We start from the raw sequence: 17659 nt of genomic DNA on the forward strand, positions 1-17659 counted from the left end.
TCCTGCTGGTGCAGCAGTGAGCGAGGGGTTTTAGAAATTAGAAATGTGGCAAAATTCTTTGGAACCTATTTGTAATCCTCAACCCACTTAAGACTGATTTAGTTATTAGAGGGAAATAAACAAGATTTACCCTGCACTCTACAGCACACATCCTTCCTGACCTCCAGCAAGACAGACTTGCCCACTGTAATATGGGATGAATGCCACTGGGCTCAGGTCTAGCCAGACTCAGAAAAGAACCCATGTCCATGGCTATATAAATCCATGACACCAGTTAGCTATACCAGTCCCAACTCCAGGACAAAAAGGTTCTGTGCATACTTCAGTTCAACTTCAAGCTGCTTGGTTGAAAATTAAACAATTTATTTGCAACTGCTATTCCCCAAAAGCATTGCAGTGTGGGGACTGGAATGTTCTCCCCTCCACACTGTGCTTCTCTAATGACTGATCAAACCCAGCAGTGACATGTGTATTCTGTGGAGATTACACTTCTTGTTAATTGGCCATGTTCAATATCTAGAAGAGGAGCAGGATAAATAGATTAGTCTGGTTCTGTACACGCCAGGGTGGCAGATGAAAAGAGCACTGAACAGGGAAAATGAAGGAAACGTGAAATAAGCAAATTACACAGACACAAGATTAGTTCAGGCTTTCTCTTCATCACAAGAATTGGATTTTATCACTCCAGATAAGACAACCCACACTGCAACTGATTCAAAGTCTATCTGCAGTGATTTGCACTTTATATACAAGTGCATATGGGCATGACTACAGCTACAATCTGCAAGTTACAGTTTTAATGTGCTTGATGTTATGAGCGTACAGTACACATTTTAATATGCCCAGATAATAAATCATACATCTTGGAAAAAACAAGACAGGCAGTGACTTGAAAAGCAGCACTTCTAAACAAAGATACAAGGGTCTTGGCTGAGAAGTTGCTTAAACACGAGTTCCTAAGGGGATCTGCCTAACAATGCATAGAGTATTTCCTTTGGATTTGGTGCTGCCCATGTGCCCTTTGCTAACTTCACATTTCAAGAGGAATGTGAAGAATCTTGAGAAGGTTCAGAGAAAACAGACATGTGAGAACACTTAAGGATTAGAGAGCACAAAGCTCTCAGGGGTTCAGCATGTAGAGGCTTTTCATGAGATGATAATGGGTTACTTTGACCTCAACCTATATATTCCTACAGCGAAACAAACACAAACATCACCAGTCCAGTAGACTAAGTCTGTAACTGCTACTAAGACTGGAAATCTGTACCAGAAATAATGCAAAGTCCTAAAGGTGAAAGCAATTATTTGAGGACTTTACCAGAGGAAACAGTGGGTTTCCATAATGTGCTATTTAAAAATCAAGATTGGATGTTCCTTTCCAAAAAGCCATGTTTTTGTCTTAATCAGTCCATGAATACCCTGTGTGTCACACAGAATCTGAGACTGGGCAATCACTAATCTCCCCTTTGGGCATACAAGCTATTAATACATAGTTTGGAATTCATGCAGACTGAATAAACCAAGCAAGATATACACGTCAGTGAAAAGACCCTGGTGACTAGGCAACTATCTTGTTCTTAAATCCAACTAGTATTCAACAGGTTGTTCTGCTGATATGCACTACAAATTAGGTCAGAAAGTTTAGATGATTACTGCATGCAACTGCTCCTGAGAGACTGATAATGAGATCAGGAACTAGAAATACAAGAGCCTCGGCTAGAAAAGACTCAAATGAAAGGATCCCAGCTCTGCTCCAGCATTCTGGAGCCAGAAGAGACTGCAGACAGGGACATACTAACTCATTCTAGACCATGAGCCAAATAGAATAACTGTCACAGTATTTACTACATCTCTTCCTCAGCACAGCAGCCAACAAGCATTCATGCTCTACCAGGTTTTTTTTGCTACCACTGGCAACATTCTCCTACTTCTCTTAAGTTTTGGCTTTGTTTTGTTCAAACCCAAAATGGACCATTTACTTGTAGCCATCATTTTTCAAGAATTTATTCTGTGTATCTCAGACATCATATTAGTTGTTGCTTCTGTGGTTCAGAAAACTGTACAAGACTAATATTCTCATGACAATGAAGAGAAAAGGAAAGGAAAAGACATGGGTGTTCTCTCAGTGTCATATTGCTTGGTCCTATGTATGGTACATGTCCTGATCAGCTGCTTTTTCAGTTGACAAGAGGCTTAAAATAAAGTCTTTTCAGGCAGGAGAGAAGGCACACAGAATATATAGGCACACAGAACATATGGGCAGACACAGCTAGAGGAAACTTGGAAGAAATCCAGGTACTAGTAAGCAATCCCTTCTTTGAAAACTGCTTGAGAGAAACATTCCCAGGTGTGTTAGCTTGGAAGAAGGAGCTCTAGAAAAGGACAGGGGACCAAAAAAAAAACCAAACAAAAAACCAAACCACTGTGACTTAACAACACGATATATTATAACCTGGTGACAATATGACCAAACCTCAGTGGTGTTATTCTGCTGCTCTCACCTGCAGATGGGAGACAATACACTAATGGCAATATTAAGGAAACGAAACTCTGATACTATTACAAAGAGAGAAAATGAGATTGCACAATTCCAGGGTCTCTAGTGAAACACAATTTCCAGCTCAAAATGCAGCACATTTTTGGTTGAAGATGTAAGAAGAGAAGTAATTGAAAGACACATTTACTTATCATTGATTAAAGTTTACAAAGACTCTGACACCTGAAATTTCCCATTATGTTTAACAGCTTCTGCAATTTCCAAAATTATTGTGATATCAAGACTATATTTTTTATTCTGTCAGGTGTACATAAATAGCAAAGGATCCACATCAATCTAGACAAAGTTTCCCTATCAGAAACACTTCAGAATGTTCAATTCAATTATTTAAATATGTTTATATTCAGAGAAAGAGCCTAATGAGTTTAACAAGAAGGGATAACTTTGAAATTTATAGTTATGCTTTATTATACGGATCAAAATTAATCTATTTGAGCACATGAGTGTAGAAAACTCACCTTCCAGAAATTATCTACTTTGCCATAAACGAGAGATTGATTTTGCCTTTTGATGTCATTAATGTGCTTAATGTCACTGGAATTCAGATGCTGCTCTACCACAAATCCAAGGAAGCTGTTATCTGGAGTGTGAGCTGTAAGAAACAGAGCATATTCAATCTCTTTGAAAGCATCAGTTAACGTTACAGGAGAGTGAATGTTGTCAGGAAAGAAGTTATAAGTAACATATTATTCAACAGATCATTTCCTTCGTATTAAAACTGAAAGATACATTTGCTTGCTTTATTATCAAAACCAGCTCTTATTAATTTTAAGTCCTGCTGCATATGCCTACTGAAGTAAGCAGCTATTTTCTGGCTCATTTCTGACAATAAAAATTCTGTAGCTGGGCCGAGTCCAATGATAATGATTTTTTTTGTGTGCGCTAAGCTAGATTTTATTATTAGAGATAAACGAAACAGAAGAAATCCAGCTTGACAATCGCAGAGATTCAATACCAACAGTTTAAAAACCACCTGAATTTATGCTTGCTATCAAAGCTGTATGTTGCTTCATGGCATAAATAAATTTTAGTGTATTTCTTGGGTTCACCTCCTATACCGGGAGAGCTAACACCACCCATTCAACTCACTGTGTATTATGTATCCATGCTAATTACTAGTCTACAAAGTCACACTATGCAAATCAGAACACAAACTTCATTGCCAAATTCACTCAGACACAGTGATTGTAAAATACTGAAAGGTGGCAAGTGAGGTTGGCAAAATCCTTCTCAGCCCAATGTCCAGACAAAAAGCTACATGGCAAAGGATATGCAATTTACTCATAGTTTTCTATATTTTTAGCCTCTGTTGGTTTTTTTCCAGCACTGACATCCAGCAATACTGGCCACTGCTCTCTTATAAAGACACAGCCATTTAGGCTCATTAACACTAAGGAGTTTTGTTGTTTTGGTTTGGATTTTTTTGTAGACAGGGTGGTTAATTCCAGAGATGGACTCCAGCATTCAAGGCTTCAGGTAAAAATCCATCCCTACTATATAAAAGTTACTCCAACACATGGGTTTTTTTAAGTGTCATAGTGTACAAGTGTACATAGAAAAAGTCTGCAATAAACAGTAGGATCTCCTCTAAAGCCTCCCTTTTAAATCCTGGCACACAAGCTGACAATTAGTAATCACATTTGGAAAAGCTTAAGAACCTTAAACAAAAGAAGCAAACCAAACCCAAAGACAACACCCCAGGCACTTAACGCTACATGCAATGCTAAACCTCTAGTACAGTTACTAAGGAAAATAATAATTTCTATTGCAATGATGAGGTTTTGCTTTTTGGTTCCTGAAAAATCAGCCAACTGGATAATGCAGCAGGACAGAGAAACCACACACAGTGTGTATGTCCCTCTGCCATTGCATTTAGTCTTTCAAGTGACCATTACTGTTTTTCACAAAAAAAGCCTCAGCAACAGCTTAGAACTCACTTAGATCCAAGGACTTTTTAGAATTTTGTATAGCAAATGGCACGTTGCAAATATGCCTGAAAAGGGGCATTTTTCCATCCTTTCATATTTGTGCATGAGAGACTGCATTCAAAAGAGAGGCACACTCAAAGAAAAATCAACCTTTGTTAAAGTTAGCACTTAGAACTGGTGGAATCCAGTGCCTCAAACATCACTAACAGGAAGCACTCAGATGGATTTTGAAGCAGGATCATTCAGTTTTAAAAGTACCAGTGCTGTTATTTTGCATAAAAGTATTTGAATTTAAAAAAACCCAAAGGGGGAAAAGCTCTCATGCTTCTGGAAAACTCAGAGAACAGCCAAACTCTTGGTAATATGCCACAGGTTTGAATATGCCTTGCTTGTTGCTCAGTAATAATTTTCTGCCCTTATAATCAGAGTTCTCAAAACATAATAGAGTCTGGGGATCTTGGGAAGCTGTCCAGGGTTCCAGTCTGCCATAAAATCTTTACTGATGCATAACATAATATGCACTTTTAATCACAATCCCATAACGATGGTGCTATCTCTGCAGCAGAGAACAAACAACAAATACAAACTCTGAATATCACAACACACACTGACTCATCTGCACCTAGTACAAAACCAGGCAAAACTCTTCAATAATCTATAGCACTGGAATCACTCATGCTTCAGAATGAGTTTGCCTGCAATCTATTTACCACTTTTCCTGCAAAGGAAAACCCACAGTCATTTCCAGTAGTAAAAATTGGAAATGGTTATTTATTAAAATTCCAATATAGTCACACTCTTTGGAAAATTCATTATGAAGTGATTTTCTCTGCACAGGAGACTGTAACAGCAGTCTGTACTGCCACAACAGAGATCTCTACAGAGGAGATTTACTTTCTTCTGCATTCCATGGAGTGGGACTGAGCAGTGCACACACACAGCTGTACCACAAGTATTTGTGCAAGCAGTTTCCTTAAGTGCATCATCACCCTTGGTGCTATCTTGAACAGGACCTCACACACAAACTTCCCAACAGCTGGACTACTTAAACAAAGCATGATTGAGTTATTTTTCCATTTAGGACATAAACCAATAAATATTAGCAAACATGGACAAGGAACAAGCCCTGCTTACTAATGCCCAGCCCCAAACTCTGCAACCACTTCCAAGTCACATTTCACCACCACATGTTTTGTTACTTGCTCCCAAACAACTGTGAATGCAGCTTTTTATCTCTTGAACAACCTTCGCTTATATTTCTCTGGAAAAACTTGCACAGCAAATGTTGACAGACAAAATATGCCTCTCTCAAAGAATTTTACAGGGCAACTGAAATCAAAAGCGTGTCAACCAGACAGCAGCATGTATAATTCTGCTTTGAAAAGCAGAAAAGTTTGAAAGACTTCACTATGAAGTCTGAGGAGAGAGCACAGTGCATGCCCTGGCCTTAGTCTCAGACAGGGACCAGCACCAAACTGGGAAGGTCAGCTGGTCACTACCAAGTGTTTCCTTACAAACATGGGCTGAGCAGTTGCTGCAGACACTTTCCTAAGCCTTACTTACCCTCTAGCTACCTGGCAGTAGTGATCTTCTGCACCTTTCAGAGGGAACACACTTAGCTACTGCTACAATGTGCAAGACAAAGTTCCACTGATCCTAGAACTTACTGCCATAAGTCAAGACTAGGTCTAAAGCAGGTCACAGTAATCATATCTGGCCAAATTTAAAGAGAATTTATGGTTTTTTTGTGTGTGTTCTGTTTAAATTTTTAGGTTTGGCTGTTCATTTTTGTAAAAAATGTTTTTTAAAGATGTTTATCAATGCTTAAAAGATCTACAGCAAAGCTGAAATCTACTACTTGTTTTTCAATAGCTTTGTACACTGATGGCAAATAAATGTTAATCAGTTCACCTCAGGATAAACACTCACAACATGAGTATTGACAAGCTAGGTGAAAATTTTGAGAAAGCCACGAAAAAGTAGAGACAAAAAACTTTTGCTGACTGTTTATTAGCCCTGAATGCAAAGAAACAGCAAAGGAATGGTGCTGCTCAGCTGCTGAGGAACAAAAGCAGAAATGTAACACTGCAGCTAAGACAAATTTCAGCTCTACATGATAAAAGGCAAGAGTACAGTTTATAAAAATGTAATCTAGCAAAACTTCCTCAAAAATCTATTGCTCCAGAATAAGATTAGAGAAGGAAAAACCAAGAAAAACAAACTCACTGACACTTGAGGGAAAAGCCAAGCACCACCTTCCACAGCTACCCAGAGAATAAAGTTCCCCTTCCACTATTTATATGAGGTTGATACTCTGATTTTCCAATTGCTGATGGAAGCACAATAGAGTTTGCAGAGTCTACAGACACTTACTGACACAATTCTGCCCGTTTAGCAGTTGCCCTTTATTAAACCATTAATTTGTCTTTCATAATAAAAAAATCTAAATGACAGAATTCCTTTTTAAAGGTCTAAATTTTTTATAACCACTGAGTTTACTTACGGAACATTGTATAAAACTGCTGTGGGTTAAGGTTCCACTTTCCCCATGGTGTCTTGTGGCCTTTAGACTGGGCATAATGGGCATGGTTAAACTCTGGTTCAGTTCCAAAGGAATCCAGAACTCTCAGCATACACCTAAAAGAGACACAATGTACTGTAGGTACACATACACATGTATACATAAACATGTGTGTGTATATACCGAGTTATGATAATTAAGAGGTGTTTTGTCTTTCTTTGCAACTGACTTATAAACTGAAGGCACATTTTAATTTCAAACATTTCTGTTCACATTACATGCACAAAGACAATACCAACAGCAAATTCGAGGATATATCAGTCAAATAACAACCCTGGAGCTTATTTTGGGTTTCTTTGTTCTTACAGAACAAAGTTATGCTTTCACATACAGAGCTTTATGGGAATGCTACAGTGGTCACCTGCATTTCCTAGGGCTCTGAAGCAGAATTTAGGAAGAAGAAGAGAGAATTCTTCATCTATTTTCTGAAGTTCTCAACCATTACCACAAAATCAAATGCAGCAGCCAAGGGCCACACGCCAAGAAGATCTGAGCAGAACAGTACTTTGTCTTTAGACAACTGTATTTAGTCTCCAAGTTCTGACTTTTGGGTCAATTAGATCTTCTGGAGAAGCACTGAAGGCAGTTTAATTTGCTGAACTCTTGAAGTCAGAGAGACCATTTATTTGTTTATGAAACATTTTGTCACAGATTTTTGAGGAAACAATATAAAAATCAAATGCCTGCAACAACCAGCGTACGACAGAGAGAAACCTTGGCACTGGATTACAAAGGGCCTGGGATGAATCACACTCACCCTTCATTTAAACTCTTATTAATTTATTGAAAAAAATTACTTCATTTATGAGCAGCTCCTCCCAACAAAAAGGGCCCAGAGTACATGAAAGGCAGAAGGTGGCTCAGTAGAAGATGACAGCACATGTTACAGCACGGAGATTCTAGAAGTTTTGTTTCCAAACTGCAGCTGCCAAAGCTTTGATATGGCTTGCACAGGAACTTCAGAGCCATCAAACTACTGATCACTGGCTCCACTGCAAATGAACTGCATTCTTGGCTCCAGTGGTGCTGCCTCTGCCATTCTTCAGCCCTCTACAAACCAAATTTCAGGGCAGAATTATATAGGACATGTTCCTACATCATGTGCAATTGTGTTATAAACACATGAACTCTTATCACTGCAGATTGTATCACTGGGCTTGAGTGTGCTAAGGAAGAGACACAACCTCATGGGAAGCTGAGAAGGAAGGCAGCTGCAAAAGTTACTATTAAAAATGGATGTATTTCCCAGTTTTCAACATTTTCCAAGCCCATGTACATTCTGTTCTGTAAAGCACCATTATTCTGGCTTTAAAATGTGAAAGAATTTAGTCCTCAAAAGGTAAAAGTACTTAGGTCCAACCATTTTTCAGCTTTAAAAGATGAAAGAATTTAGTCCCTCAAAATACATCTAAATATTCCTTACATGGAGCTCCTTTCTAAAAAGTATTCATTAATTTGGGAAATAGGAAAAAAACCAAACCAGAAACTTTTAAACTCTCACATAAAATGTGACCTTCGTATTTCAAAGCATAAATTGAGCAAAATTATGAGGCTTTTTTTCAAACCTTCACAGAGATCTTTCAAGCAAAAGGAAAGTCAAAATATACAACACATTATGATTCACCAAACAACAAAGCTGACAGATCACTTTCTGTGGAGTGTTTTATGTCAACTGTTCTCAATGAAAATATTTTACAACAGTGGCAATTATCTCTGCATCATACAAAATACTCCAGCAGGACCAAAACAACTTCTGCACTGATGAATCATTCAGTAATAAAAGCCCTTTTATTTCTTGGCAGGTCTTTAAACAAAATCCTTCTCAAATATACAGCTTTGGGCCAGGTACTTGAGTACAGGGAATGAAGAATGGGAGAAAGGTACTGAAAAACTGCAACGTTATTGGAGTTTGTCACATTATATATGTAAGGCACTACATTGCTCATAGAGCTTTGTTTCCTCTCTTTCTCCTGTATTCAGATGTAAGATATGTAGCACTAATAGTTCGTGGGGATATGTGGAACTGTGTCCAATACACAAGGTCTCCGAAGCAGGACAGGAAATGTGATGCAACGGAAACTAAGCTAAAGCAGAAAGCAGGGAAACCAAAAAATATTTACATTATTCAGATGCAAAGTAAGCCAGAAAACAGATCAGAGCAAAAAGTGCAAGTGTGTGCAGAAATGGCTTGAGAGATCAAAGCTTCAAGTGGTGAAACTAATCCCTGAAATGCAGCAGAAAAGACCTGGTAAAGACTTAAAATTTAGAAACTAATGTAATTAATGCCAGTTATGCTGAACTGATCTTTTATTATATGTAGGAACAGCTCAACTATCTACCCTAGCACCACATTCTCCATTTGTTTCACTTAAAGGATTGAATGTCTTCAAATATTTTATTTCTGCATACAATGTCATAGTGCATCTAAAGTGAAATAATTAATTTTGAAAATGACAAAACAGTATTTTTTAAAAAAACCCCAGAGATATATTTTAAATGAAAATGCTAATTTGGTATGCATTTAACTTGTTTTTCACTCTGTTCCCCCTCCTTTCCTAAAATGTCACCTAGCTTTAGCAGTGAAGCTGCAGAGAATTACAGCATGCCCTGAAATTGGTGTTAGACTGATAAATCTATTCTCTGCCTAATTAAAAAGAGGACTGGTGGGTAGCAAATTGCTTTAGAAACATCCATATTAAGGTCTTTTTTCGTCTAACACATTAAAAGTGATAATTTTAGGGCTTATTAAAAAGAGAAATCAGACAAAATAACCCAGGATTATTTAAAGTGATCGTTTTCCCATAAATATTGGACAGAAGCACAACTATAACTGGACTGTCCTAGTGGAAGTATTTGCACACATTTATTCACACCCTTCTCCCACCCATGGTTATAATTTTTCTCTCAGTTTAAACAAACAGTGCTGTCCAGCAGCTCCCAACACTGCCAGCAACTAGTGCTTGTGCTGCATGCATGAACTGCTCAGTAATGGGTACAGATGTGCCAGTGGCTGCAGACACCTTCCTGGGGCAGGCTGGTCAAAATCCAGCTCAGGTTTGGAAGCTCTGTAGGTGCCCTGAGCTCAGGCACTGCAACATGCCAATACAAGTACATGGCCTTCAGTCTGTCCTGGCTTATGTCCAGCCTGCTCAGACCACAAGCAGCTCCTACCTGCCTATGGAAATCCTTGCAGACACATATTAACTCTCAGGCCACTCGATACTTGCATTTAACATGTGAAAACTTAGTTAGAAAATCACACTCCTAAAACAGATGTATTCTAGAGAACATCTTACATCCAGAGATGCAAGCAGCAGAAGCGTTGCTCATTTTTCAGGATAGCTGTCATGTTAATTTATTACAAGAAAAAAGTCAGTTGCATTTTTGGCATATGGGAATGAGTCACTGTGAGAGAGACTGTAGGAAAATGAAAAAATACCATATTCTTATGTGCTGTATGGAGGATGTGCGTGCTAAGAAAGGCAATGAGCTGCACTTCTCAAACTATATTAAGCTACTAATTTTTATGTTGCTTCATTGCACATAAACTGCATTCAAATCCCCAGACTTTAGGACTGAAAAATCCAGAGTGTCCACATATTCTTCTGCTTGAAAATACGGTGCACTCAAAAATGAGATCTGTTTTGCTACATTCATCCTATTCACAGCACCAATTATACCTCAGAGAAAGCATGTGCTACCAGGAGTCACTGGTGCTAGAGATCTCAGCTGTACAAAACAGCATTTCAGCTGTTCAGGAAGAGTCCCCAAAGCAGCAGGGTCATTCTTTCAAGCCAGCAGTTCCAGAAACCTGATTTGCAATTATCAAAAAATTTCCTCAGGGCTCAAGTTCACCCAGAAAGATCATATACAGCACCCTTACCAAGAGACTGTGCTGAAGGCAGAGGCTTATTCGACTACTCTATTCTGATCTGAAGGGAATAAGTTTTAATTCATTTATATTTGAGTCTGGTCTGCAAAAACCAGACTGGGCTGATCTGCACATGTCTGCTGAAAAATACTTCTTTCAGGACAAAGAATTATTCCTACTGACATTAAATACAAGTGAGTGAGAAAGCAAAGTTTGTGAAGAACAAGGGCTGTAAAGCAGCTGTATTTGTGACAATGCTTATTTTACCGGGATTAATTAAACAAACCCATGTAATTATGTTTTTATACCCCACTTAGTAGTTTCAACTGTAAAAATATTTTGCTGACAAAATTTATGAGGTAACTCATGATGTGAGGGGAAAAAAAAAATGACTGCAAGAGGCTCCTGAAATAGGAGACAGCACACACAAAGCTTTGAATTAATTCTCCTGCTCTGATCGATTCTGTCAGCTCTGCTAGACTCTGGACTCTGTTTTGTAGACCAAACTTGAGAAAAGGTATCAAGTGATTAGAGATTCACAACAAATGCAACAAGTTTGATGAAAGGTGCAAAAAACCTGAATCGTTAAGGAATGACTCAAACCCCTAAATTTCTTTTTTTAAAAAGCCAACTGAAGGAGAAGCAGTATATAAGACATCCTAGAGGCTGGCAGAGAGAAGGAACAATTTATTCCCCAGATCCATACTGGAATAAGCAGCACTGGGCAGTTTGCAAGGAGCCAGGCCAAGCCAAACACTTTCAAGAAAAACCTAACTATACACAAAACAATATGCTGGGGCACCTTTTGCAGCCTTCAGTAAAAGGTTAGGCAAAAATCTCTTACAAAGGACAAATGCAACCCACCTACTTTTCAGCAAGGCTAATAGCTAATCTAATAATCTCAATATCATGGTGTATTTCTATATCTTCGTTACAGAATATACCAAATAAGAAACTGAAAGCGAACAGGAAGAAACATTTAAAATTTATAAGCAAGCTTTCATATCCTGACCACAGTACTGGATGTGATTGCCTAGTGACAATTACATCTGGCAGACAGACAACCAACTGTAGCTCAGTGGAAAATGGGATTAGCTCTATTAGCAGGCTCCTAAAAACTAGAATATCCGTTTACTCCCTTGCTTCAAAAGAGAGATTAAGAGTAATCTAATCTTCAATGTTGATCACAGTACTCTCATTTATAATTACACTGGCAAGATCCAATGCTCTAGAAAATCCTCAGGTTGAAAGAAAAGAGGTTTTCTGTCTGTCGTGAACACCTTTCAACACCTTCCTTCAAGTAGATTTACTGGACGTTATGGATCATGAAACACAACTAACTCGATTAGGTATAGAAAAATCAAAGTCAGTAATTTAGATTTGGTTTTATTTCACGCTGATATGCATTCATGCAACACATGGGAGACGCTGATTTAAAGTTATTGACAAAAAGAAATGAGGTTCTAAGACTGCAGATGCTAAGAAGGCTGTACAAAGTAATTTCTTGCAACCCTCATCTTCCATTTCTAATGGAAAGATGTTTATAGATTACAGAAGAAACAATAACTGCAGATTATTCTTCAGACCTGCCCCCGAAGACAACTCTCTGCCCAGTGTCTTAAGGGATGGAACAGAACAAATTGCACTGTGGTTATTTGGCAACACAATTACAATAGATGTATCTCCATGATCATTGATCCAGTATGGTTACAGAAACACCAAGGAGCAAAACATGCCTTTGTTATTCCAACTAAACAACAAATCCAATAATCTCTCAGCTCATCTACTCAAAAAAGGAGGGGGAAGTAAAGAAAGGAGGGAAACACAGGTAAAGATGATGACTCAGGAAGATAATACAATTAATTGAGATGAAAAATGCCCGGAACAGGAATCTAAAGCTTGCTGGGGGCGATATCGATGGCATGCAACAAACAGGCAATAGCCTCTTTATTCCTAAGATTTAAAGCCAACAGAAAACCACATTTTCACTTTTAAATAAATTCAAGCTCATGTGAATGGAATCACCTCACTATTTTGACATGTGTTAATCAACAAAAGCTCTTTAACAAAGCAGCTTAGAGGTCAAATGAGTGTTATACTTACTGGTAATGAACCCATGATGGACCAAGGGTTTTCTTAAACTGAGTGAGTCCCACAATATCAATGTAAATGAGTTCCACAATTTTATCCCCCTGGGTAGGGCAGCCAGATCTGTTACCTACAACCTTCTTCATAATCCTAAACATAAAAAGGACGAATATGGAAAAGTATTATTTACCAAATACTATTACAGCATCTACTCAAGGTATTTATCCTAATAATTCCCCTTTCCAAAGACATTTTACACTTACCTTTCCCAAATCACGAACCATATAAGAACACTCAAATGAAATGCTAGAGGTGCTCAGCATTTATTAACTAAATGTTTGTACTTCAGTAGAGCACTAATTTTCACTAAAAACCTCGTCTGGTTTAAACAAGAGAGCGATATGGCTGGAATGTTTAAAAACAGTGTGCTTTGAAATTATTTAAAGCAATTTCTGACTTCTGCTGACAGCTTTATAGTGTAAGAGTTCTCTATAAAACAATGCTGTCATGTTTGCTATTCAAGAATGAAAGCTACAGAAAACGTGTGTGTGCTCAAGCTTAAAACAGATGTTATACATCTAATGTTGAACTAGTACACAAAGGAGGACGAGGAAGAATGAGGTAGCAATTTGACCTAACATCAGCAATTAACTACATCAAAAGTAACGTGTTTATAGGATCTAAACCTTTATTTTAAGATGAGATACTGAGTGAAGACTAGCAGAAACTGAAGAAGAGGACACAGAATTAGGCTAGTCTGTAACATTTCCTATTGCAGCTGGTTAAAGCACCTGGAATGTTAAAGACTAAGCTGCTTAGTTTGAATTTTACAACATTCATTTATGAAGTCCCAGGAGCCTCAAGCGACAATGAAAACACATTATCCTTTTCACAGCACATATACTTAGCTCATGAAAATAATCTTATCGTCTGTTTAGTGAATTATCACTTTCATTTTATGCTTCAAGAAATTATATACTGTTAATAGAAGCTTCAAGAGTTTACAATTCTTTTCTTTTAATTCCAGTTTCAAAAGTGAAAGTAATCTCCTTACTCCTTGAGCTCTGCCAGTGAAGCTGAAATCCTGATGTCATGGCCCAGTAAGTAGAGAGATGTAATTAAATCACTCCACTGGACTAATTCACCAAGTGGGCCACCGCTAAACGCATTTTCTGCAATCTTGAATCCAGATTCTTTAGTCAAAAGCCCCAAATGAACAAGGATCTGGAAAGAAAAGTCATATGTTATTGAGTTATCGACATTTAACATGCAACTGCTGTACCTCAGAGCATTTTTTTCTTTCTATTAAATTCCAACTATGGCCAAAAAAATCCACAAACAAAATCCACTATTTCCACCCAAATAATTTCATTTTGTAACGAATGCAAGGACTAAGAATCTCAAGCAAGGAGCTGAGCTGCAGCCAGCCAGAGTTAAAGGAGGGTAGAAACATGACCATGCATGGCCCCATGCCACTTAGGACTGGCTCCTGTAAGAACCAGGCAGGAAGGGAAGGTTGATGTATTTAGAACTTTTTTAATTACCTTAACTAGCTGAGGTAATTAAAAAAAAATAAATCAAATGAATAGACCTTTTCACTTCAAGAATCTCACATTTCTTAAACTGAACTCATTGCAGGAGGTCTAAACTGACCCAATCCAAAGATGTCGTCAGCTTTAAGTCCACCCAAATCCAAACCTGAAATACACCAGTTAAAGCCTCAATTTTGGACAATAAAGACATACCATTCTTGCTTATTACTACAATGTGAAACACTCCATTGTCATTTGCTAGCAGTAAATTTCCAGTTTCTCCCTTAGAAACCTCTACATAGTCTGTTTTATCCAAAATTAAGAGGTCAGAAAACTTCCTCCATGACTGACTCATGTAAATCTATTTGTAAAGCAAACTCACATGGTAACACAATGTCAAACAGCCAAATACTTCTTGAAAAGAGGCACAAGTATAACCATGAGCCTTTTAGACATATTTTGTATGTCCACTCTGGAACGACATTTGGAACAAGAAGCTTGAAAGAGCCTCTATGACTGCAAGCAACAGGAATGAAAAATGTTATTTACCTTTTTCCGTTTTCTTTTCTCCAAATTTTGCTTTTCTGCAAGTGATTTAATTGCTTCAATCCAGGTATCAGCCATTCGTCTGATGCGCAACATCATCCACCTGAACTCCTCATGTCTTGACATCATTTTGTAGAGATTATCAAAGTTGATACGAATTTCAGCCTTGAATCAAATCATTTAAAAAAAAAAAAAGCCCAAACATTATTTATTTTTCAGTGTACTTTCCAGAATGACAAAAACACTCAAATGTGACCTCTGTGCTTTATGTTCCTCTTTAGAAAAGAGAAATAGAAAAAAAAAAGATGCACTCTTCGCACAGGTTGAGATTTTAGTTGAAATAGTAAAGATATATTTAAACAGACACTTTTAAGCTACATAAATTACTGTTAAACAGACACTTCTAAGCTACATGAATTGCTGTTATTTTTATTAGTAGTACTTGGTAGCCCAGAATATGTTTGCAATGTTTCACAATGCATTTATTTCTGCAATGTAAGATCTGGTTTAGTTCATGTGCTTCAAAATGAGGTTGAAGTATGTCTAAAACACAATACAGAACAGTAGGCTGAAGATTCATGTGTATCATGAATCTTCCAAACACAAGGAAGTCTCTTATTATACCATAAAGGAAGAAACATTACTAGGGCATAAATTTTAAAGGAAATGCTCATTTTACAGCTAGACTGATCTCAGAACAATTGGTTTTACAAAATGAGACAGCCTATACCTATATTATGTAAGCAACGTTCATGTACAGCCCAGCAATTATCTTAAATTACCTTAAAATACCTAAGTGCTACATAATTAAGCTGCAACAATTTAGAAACAACTCTGTGCTGTAGTTTTCCAAGGGAAAAAATTAGGAGTAATCAAAATGTTACTACAAACTTGAAATGGATATAAGCTTTTTCCATTAAGGCAGTTTGATAAATAAGGCCCAGATTTATGGGATAATAAAAATGGACATTTTCACACATGCTTAACACTGGTGATCAGTCTATAGATTTATAATTTTTCTCAGTACCTGTATTTCATAAATTTAAACACAAAAATCCTTGTAATGGAAATCTTCCACCAAGACCAGAATCAACAACTACAGAAAACACATGAGCTACATATATACATTAAGGGCTGATTCCTTTCATCTTTGAGCAACTGAGGACTAAAACCAGTAAATTCCAGTCTTATTAGCATTCATGTGGCACAGGATTCCATGATATTTCACACGAATCACAATTACTGAATTATTTCTGAAGTTTGTTCTTATTTCTCATGGTTGTTCTTACCATTGCTTTTTGATCAGTTTCTTCATTAGGATTTTTTGCTCTCCAAGGTAAACGAGGACACCAATTTTCAACCTGTAAAACAATTACATGAAAGTAAATAATTCTATTCTCCTTTCAGCTCGTTTAGGTTCTCTCACTGCCTTTGTATTACACCATCCTGTGGCTTAAAATAAGGCACTGGCTGATAACGAGGCAGTCACACAGCTGATAATGAGGCAGTCACACAAGGTAAAACTGCTCTCTTGCAAGAATAGTTTAAGACAACTTTTTACAATTCAGTCCTGTTTTAACCTTGCAAATTTGCAACCAAAAGTCATATTTAGCTATTCATTCATGATAATGAAAACAGAAGCTAAACCCCTTTCAAGACAGGGGTCAGCTGTTAAATGCTTTAAATAGAGCTTCTCTGAGTGGTTCCTAAAATGTTTTCAAGAAGATTTTATGCTTCTAGACATTATAAAAAAATACGTATTGTGGAACATTTTCTACCTCCCTAGAATATCATCAGAAAAAAACAAGGCCTGAGCAATCTAGACAAAAAATAAGAATCATAGAACCAAAGCCACCACATTTGCATAAATAACATAATTATAACATAACTAACAATATTCACAACTATTAACAGCTATAATTCTTAGAGAAACATGATCAATGCAAGTGCAATACTTCTACTATTGTCGACTAGAAAATAAGGAAGTTAACAGTGAGTAGCTAGGGAAGAAACAGCAAAAGGATGCAAATCACTGATAGCTCCTGTGCTCTCCCTAGGGTTGTTGCTTGTCGTGTTGAATCCTCATTATTCATGTGCCTTAAGAAATTAGACCACTTGCTTTGGGGAAGGAGCAATCACTGTTGGAGGCAAACCCATGAAAAGTGGAACATGACTGTACTGTAAAAAGGGAGAAATGTAAAAATTGATCAGCCAGCTAAGATACTCCATCACTACCAATTAAGTTCACAACTCCCAGAGAATTAGAAGCCAGAGTTGCTCCTATGGTTCCTCCAGACACAGATCTGTCAAAACACAATTTTAGCTTAATCATGCTGCAGCAAAGCCTAAAGCACTGGAGATTAAAGGCTTAAGATCATACCACATGATTGCCTAGAAGGCCAATCACATGGAAATAAATGAATAGCCATCATAACCCCATTAAAGAGAAGAAATGTATGAACCTTAGGCTCCTCAAACAAAGTATAAAAAATCAGTAATTTGAATGCTATGACTTAATCTACTGAATGTGTTTCATACAACATTTGAAAGCAGTGA

General features: G+C 37.5%; 1 protein-coding gene across 1 annotated transcript in view; it reads right to left on the reverse strand.

The window, feature by feature from the left end:
* The window catches only part of MGAT5 (mannosyl (alpha-1,6-)-glycoprotein beta-1,6-N-acetyl-glucosaminyltransferase), a gene marked incomplete at its 5' end in the record, with an annotated part of 43198 nt that extends 26734 nt beyond the window's left edge, over window positions 1–16464 (reverse strand). Inside the window, 6 exons of the mRNA XM_009076916.1 lie at window positions 3016–3149; window positions 6989–7122; window positions 13041–13175; window positions 14080–14249; window positions 15107–15268; window positions 16393–16464. Of these exons, the coding sequence (XP_009075164.1) occupies window positions 3016–3149; window positions 6989–7122; window positions 13041–13175; window positions 14080–14249; window positions 15107–15268; window positions 16393–16464 (807 nt within the window). The remainder of the gene's footprint in view (window positions 1–3015; window positions 3150–6988; window positions 7123–13040; window positions 13176–14079; window positions 14250–15106; window positions 15269–16392) is intronic.
* Between the last annotated feature and the right edge of the window lie 1195 nt (window positions 16465–17659).

This window comes from Acanthisitta chloris, unplaced genomic scaffold (genome assembly GCF_000695815.1).
Source record: "Acanthisitta chloris isolate BGI_N310 unplaced genomic scaffold, ASM69581v1 scaffold2616, whole genome shotgun sequence".
Lineage (NCBI taxonomy): Eukaryota > Metazoa > Chordata > Aves > Passeriformes > Acanthisittidae > Acanthisitta > Acanthisitta chloris.